The 7,074-nt window shown below is 28.4% G+C and overlaps 1 protein-coding gene across 2 annotated transcripts; it reads left to right on the forward strand.

Moving 5' to 3' along the window:
- The first annotated feature begins 4,443 nt into the window (after window positions 1-4,443).
- Window positions 4,444-6,438, forward strand: LOC108456401 (uncharacterized). 2 transcript variants are annotated; one of them, XM_017754994.2, is made up of 5 exons: window positions 4,444-4,853; window positions 4,921-5,084; window positions 5,157-5,583; window positions 5,667-5,774; window positions 6,202-6,438. In XM_017754994.2, exons 1-4 carry the CDS (start codon window positions 4,602-4,604, stop codon window positions 5,763-5,765), a joined length of 942 nt encoding a protein of 313 aa, XP_017610483.1. In that variant the 5' UTR covers window positions 4,444-4,601; the 3' UTR covers window positions 5,766-5,774; window positions 6,202-6,438. The 2 variants fall into 2 exon arrangements, with proteins under 2 accessions (XP_017610483.1, XP_017610482.1); XM_017754993.2 differs by having other exon boundaries at window positions 5,667-5,761.
- Window positions 6,439-7,074: the final 636 nt, after the last annotated feature.

The following is a 7,074-nucleotide window of genomic DNA, read 5'->3' on the forward strand; positions in this document are numbered from 1 at the left end:
CTCAGAAAATAAAGAAATATGATATTGGACTATACAAGTGTGATTATTCCATGACTTGTGTACAATCTAGATATTAAGGATAAAATGATATAATACATGAAAAGATGATCATAGAACGGTTATGTCGAATCACGACTTCTTCCAACTTAGGTGGGAATGATGTATTGCTAGATGTCACTCATTACTTGTAATGTTAGAAACGTTCTAGTATTACTACCAACGTTACAAGAGCATATAGGTTCACACTCTATAGTTGAAACGAACAGAATCCAAATACATTTGGTATTATATTTAGTTGTCACATGAAATAAATTAATTGTTGAATTAATTTAATTTTATAGTTAAATATTAAACTCATTATATGTATAAACTTGTTGTACACAAATACAAAACATATATATATATATATATAATTAATATATGAATTTGATTCATACAAAATATTAATTGTATATATTTTTGAATTTATTAATATAAAAATTATATTAATTAATTTCAGTCAAAATATTAAAGACATGAAAGTTAATATTCTTTTGGAAAGATTATAATTAATATATGAATTTGATTCATACAAAGTAATAATTGTATATATTTTATTGAATTTATTAATATAAACAATTATATTAATTAATTGCAGCAAAATATAAAAGACATGGAAATTTATATTATTTTAGAAAGAATATAATTCTTTTTCTAACTTTCCATTTGCCTTTCTCTATTAATAAGGGAATAATCCTATATTCTTTTGGAAAGAATATGATTCTTTTTTCTAACTTTCCATTTGCCTTTTCTATTAATAAGGGAATAATTCTGGTTTTCCTTTTTAATATGTGATATCAAAGAGGATAAAATGATGATAATCCCTTAGTGTGTTAAGGTTATCAACTTAATAATTTAAAATGTCTAGCAACCGTTTTTAATTCTCTTTGAAAAGTTCAAGAGAAAGTGGTTGTTCATTTTTTACGGGGTGGACTATGTAGAGGCTGGGATGTTTTCGTTTTGGCTTGGAATCGACATCGAATCAGTAGCATCCTTTCAACGTTTTCAGTAAAGAAGCTATATTTTGAACTCTATTTCAACTCGATTCGTTCATTGTACATGGATTTTTGGCTGTGGATTGCTAAAATAATTCTTCCGTTGCGCCATGGGATGTACCAATGGTCCCAACAGATGAAAAGGGTGCATTGTGCCCTATGTTGAGAGTTTCATTGCTAATCTAATTCAAAGCAAACTTGTGGTCGTATTGTGGTTTACGTTACTTTGAATTTGGTTTTGTAAATAGAAAAGACAACATCGATATTTGCTTGTGAACTTCATGCTCTTTCACAAGGTTGTATGCAAGTGGCAAAATTAGGGGCTAGGGGCCCCAGTCCCTCTAAAATGCAAAGTTTTCCATATGACTCCTTTAAAATTTTTAAAATTTTCCAGAAGCCAAGACCACAAACCTATCAAGTCTCTCCTTGACAAAACCATACCTTTTAAGTGATCGAGGTGGGGAGGTTTTGAGAGGGGAGGAATGTTTTGTATTTTATATAATATTGATATAAATATTTTTATTTAAATTAATATAAATTTTTATTTAATTAAATTTTAGGGAAACATGTTTGAGGATCAAATTTACAGAATTTGTAAATGTGGAGGATTAATTTTTTTGAGTTATTTAGAATTAGGATCAAATTGATAGAATGTGTAAGTTATATCGCTTAAAAAATGTCACGTCATCACTTTGGTTAACCACTTAACGGAAAGTGATTAAAATAGAAACGATCTAAAATAGAAATTATCTAAAACATTAGCTACTAAATTGAAAACATTCATAGTTGCATGATCAAAATAGAAACACGTTAATAATTGAGTGACTAATCTTATAATTTACCTTATTTTTATTACTACGGTATTTTACGTTAACCCAAATTTTATATTTTTAATTATTAAATCTTTGCCATAATATCAAAATATGATCATAAATTTGATATTTTTATATTTTTGGGCATACAATATATGTTGCAATTTCTTAAATTTTTTATATTTTATACAATAATAATTTAAGATTAAAAAAAAACTAGTATATATATGTAACTTAGAGTCATCATTATTTACCACAATCGGATATATGAAAATTTTGTTCATCACTATTTTAAATTAGATTTTATATAAAAAGTGAAAATTAAGAATAAATATAAATAAATATTGGTAATAAATTGTAAAAGTGGAAAAATAAAAAATAAATATTGGTAGGTAATGAAGAAAAAGGTGGGTATTAATTGATATGCATTAAAGCTGAAGTCATGCATTTGTATTTACATAGAACGGTTATGTCGAATCACGACTTCTTCCAACTTAGGTGGGAATGATGTATTGCTAGATGTCACTCATTACTTGTAATGTTAGAAACGTTCTAGTATTACTACCAACGTTACAAGAGCATATAGGTTCACACTCTATAGTTGAAACGAACGAATCCAAATACATTTGGTATTATATTTAGTTGTCACATGAAATAAATTAATTGTTGAATTAATTTAATTTTATAGTTAAATATTAAACTCATTATATGTATAAACTTGTTGTACACAAATACAAAACATATATATATATATATATAATTAATATATGAATTTGATTCATACAAAATATTAATTGTATATATTTTACTGAATTTATTAATATAAAAATTATATTAATTAATTTCAGTCAAAATATTAAAGACATGAAAGTTAATATTCTTTTGGAAAGATTATAATTAATATATGAATTTGATTCATACAAAGTAATAATTGTATATATTTTATTGAATTTATTAATATAAACAATTATATTAATTAATTGCAGCAAAATATAAAAGACATGGAAATTTATATTATTTTAGAAAGAATATAATTCTTTTTCTAACTTTCCATTTGCCTTTCTCTATTAATAAGGAATAATCCTATATTCTTTTGGAAAGAATATGATTCTTTTTCTAACTTTCCATTTGCCTTTTCTATTAATAAGGAATAATTCGGTTTTCCTTTTAATATGTGATATCAAAGAGGATAAAATGATGATAATCCCTTAGTGTGTTAAGGTTATCAACTTAATAATTTAAAATGTCTAGCAACGCTTTTAATTCTCTTTGAAAAGTTCAAGAGAAAGTGGTTGTTCATTTTTACGGGTGGACTATGTAGAGGTGGGATGTTTTCGTTTTGGCTTGGAATCGACATCGAATCAGTAGCATCCTTTCAACGCTTTCAGAAAGAAGCTATATTTTGAACTCTATTTCAACTCGATTCGTTCATTGTACATGGATTTTTGGCTGTGGATTGCTAAAATAATTCTTCCGTTGCGCCATGGGATGTACCAATGGTCCCAACAGATGAAAAGGGTGCATTGTGCCCTATGTTGAGAGTTTCATTGCTAATCTAATTCAAAGCAAACTTGTGGTCGTATTGTGGTTTACGTTACTTTGAATTTGGTTTTGTAAATAGAAAAGACAACATCGATATTTGCTTGTGAACTTCATGCTCTTTCACAGGTTGTATGCAGTGGCAAAATTAGGGGCTAGTAGGGGCCCCAGTCCCCTCTAAAATGCAAAGTTTTCCATATGACTCCTTTAAAATTTTTAAAATTTTCCAGAAGCCAAGACCACAAACCTATCAAGTCTCTCCTTGACAAAACCATACCTTTTAAGTGATCGAGGTGGGGAGGTTTTGAGAGGGGAGGAATGTTTTGTATTTTATATAATATTGATATAAATATTTTATTTAAATTAATATAAATTTTTATTTAATTAAATTTTAGGAAACATGTTTGAGGATCAAATTTACGAATTTGTAAATGTGGAGGATTAATTTTTTGAGTTATTTAGAATTAGGATCAAATTGATAGAATGTGTAAGTTATATCAGTTAAAAAAATGTCACGTCATCACTTTGGTTAACCACTTAACGGAAAGTGATTAAAATAGAAACGATCTAAAATAGAAATTATCTAAAACATTAGCTACTAAATTGAAAACATTCATAGTTGCATGATCAAAATAGAAACACGTTAATAATTGAGTGACTAATCTTATAATTTACCTTATTTTTATTACTACGGTATTTTACGTTAACCCAAATTTTATATTTTTAATTATTAAATCTTTGCCATAATATCAAAATATGATCATAAATTTGATATTTTTATATTTTTGGGCATACAATATATGTTGCAATTTCTTAAATTTTTTATATTTTATACAATAATAATTTAAGATTAAAAAAAAACTAGTATATATATGTAACTTAGAGTCATCATTATTTACCACAATCGGATATATGAAAATTTTGTTCATCACTATTTTAAATTAGATTTTATATAAAAAGTGAAAATTAAGAATAAATATAAATAAATATTGGTAATAAATTGTAAAAGTGGAAAAATAAAAAATAAATATTGGTAGGTAATGAAGAAAAAAGGTGGGTATTAATTGATATGCATTAAAGCTGAAGTCATGCATTTGTATTTAGAGTCATAATTGATATATACTATCATTAAAACGCATCTCTTGGAATTCTTATTCCATAGTAACAACATTTCAATTTACATTCTTCCTTCAATTCTTCCTTCAAGGGAAGCTTTATGGAATTGAAATTAGCATTAGGGGAGTGGTCAGGCAGGTTCGACATGGAGAAAGCAGTTTGCAATCATGGTTTCTTCATGATGTCTCCCAACCTTTGGATCCCTTCCACTAATTCCCTTCGCCGTCCACTTCGACTCTCAGACTCTTCTCGCTCCGTTCCCGTCACTATCTCACACCCTCTCCATCACCCTTTCCTCCTTATACAAGTCCATCACTCCCCCATCTCCTCTGCCGATGAAGCTGTTATTTTGGTATGTATATCATATCAATTTTCTCAAGTATTTTCTTTTATAATCATTTATATATAATTGAATACAGGAACAAGTTGGAAGAATGCTTAGAATATCAAAGAAAGATGAGAGGGACGTGATGGAATTTCAAGAAATGCATTCATCGGCGAGGGAGAATGGTTTGGGTCGAATATTTCGGTCCCCTTCCTTTTTCGAGGATGCTGTCAAGTCCATCCTTCTCTGCAACTGCAGGTTCAGTTATTCCAATTAATACTTCCATTCTATTACTTAGTTTTGATGCTAAATCCATTAAAAATACTGAAGCTGGAAGAGGTCATTGAACATGGCTCGGGCTCTCTGCCTGCTTCAGCCAAAAATAGCATTGGATGGCAATGCTCGTTCGAAACGAAAAAGATCCAAGTGTTCAGATGATATAGGGAATTTTCCAAGCTGGAAAGAGCTGCTAGCATGGTCTTGGGTGGATGAGAAGTACCTAATAAAACAGTGCAATGTTGGGTATAGAGCTGCCCGTATTCTTCAACTTGCTACAATGTTTGCCCAAGGGGATCTTCGTGAGGATCACATCGCCAAACTTGAACAATCTTCGGATCCAACATCCTTTGAGACTTTATATCAAAAGTTGTTGAAAATCAAAGGTTTTGGTCCCTTTGTCTGTTCCAATATTTTGATGTGTGTCGGATTTTATCAAAGGATTCCCTCCGATTCTGAAACTATCAGGCACTTGAAACAGGTTGTCTTCTCTTTCTCTTTTTTTTTTTTTATTCTTTCTATTTTATTCAATTATTTACCTATTGTCTTACTCATATTAATTAGGTACATGGCAAGCAAAATTGCTCTAAAGTGACAATTGGAAAAGATGTTGAGGAAATTTATGGCAAATATAATCCATTTCAATGCTTGGCATACTGGTGAGGAAACAAGGTTCAAAATTTTTCATATTATTGTATTAGACAAATATTTTTTTTTGTTAATTAGATCACCCAAAATAACAGTGTTTGTATATTATGTTTGGTTAATGAAGAAATTAAAATTATTTAATTATATGTTTAATGTAAATACATATTTCTTTACCATTATCATAAATATATTGAAACTATGATGGGTACAATTATATCATTAAATCCATTTGTTAAAAATTAATGTATTAAGAAGCATTTAAATCCCTCATTGTTTATTTTAATATCTAATAATTATTAATTAAAAAACTTGTTCAATAAATTTTAAACTTCTTTTCTTCAAATCTCTTCTTTTGTCTACATGATCAGAATCTACTCTTTTCTATTTAAGAAATTGAGGCATGCATAATTTTTTAATTTGGAAATTCCAACTGATGGGTTGGTGCTTGCAGGGTGGAATTGATTGAGGAATATGAAAGCAAATTTGGGAAGCTGAGTAAGCTGGAAGCTGCCAACTATCATCTTATCACTGCCACCAGCTACTTAGGGACTAGGGAATAATTAATTAAATTGGTTAATTGCCTAATTTCACTTAGTTTTTTATACTTTCTTTTTGATACATTGATTGAAATTATCTATTTTTAACCTTTAAAATAGAAAGATAATGCGTTTTAGTGCATTAAAAATAATATCGATGCCAAATCATATTTTTTTAATTATATATCTTATTACTTATTTTTCCAAAGCGTATCCTACTTTAATTTTCTAATTCCTCCGAGCTTTATTTTTGATTTCTGACATCTCCTGTGGGTCTGCGAGTTGGAAACTATGGCCAAGCTCACGCCGTTCTTCAAGCCTCTCCTGAGGTAAAGCCAGCATAGTCGACAACAAAAGTGAAAGGCAAACATACCAATGCTTTGGTATGCATAAGCTGGAAATTTAAATTATAGTAAAAATATTCAAAACACCAGCAGTGGGCTGATCTTGACTTATGCTATGCCAAAACCTTCAACTAAATCTCTATATATTAACAAACATGATGTTGATCAACCAAGTTAGCAACTTCTCAATGATAATTAAAAAAAAAAAGTGTTAAAACTAATTTTAGGTTATAAAATGTATTTGATATTATTACTTAGAATAATATCAGATCGTTTGGCAAAATAAATTTATATTATGTTTTTTTAATTTTACATTTTATCTTGATTTTTAACACATTATTTACAAATTCAGATCTATTGTTTTTCAAAATAGTTAAAATATGTTATATGTTTTTGCACTCTTTGTAAATTTGAAATTTATTTTTTGTACTTTTGATTCTAGAA

The sequence above is a fragment of the Gossypium arboreum genome, chromosome 9 (assembly GCF_025698485.1).
Source record: "Gossypium arboreum isolate Shixiya-1 chromosome 9, ASM2569848v2, whole genome shotgun sequence".
Lineage (NCBI taxonomy): Eukaryota > Viridiplantae > Streptophyta > Magnoliopsida > Malvales > Malvaceae > Gossypium > Gossypium arboreum.

Excerpts from the sequence above, each read along its gene's own strand:
- LOC108456401 (XM_017754993.2), top strand. The coding sequence starts at position 4,602 with ATGGAATTGAAATTAGCATTAGGGGAGTGGTCAGGCAGGTTCGACATG. Across the intron at positions 5,085-5,156 it reads ATCCTTCTCTGCAACTGCAG|CTGGAAGAGGTCATTGAACA; the intron begins GTTCAGTTATTC and ends AAAATACTGAAG. Across the intron at positions 5,762-6,201 it reads TTTCAATGCTTGGCATACTG|GGTGGAATTGATTGAGGAAT; the intron begins GTGAGGAAACAA and ends TGGTGCTTGCAG.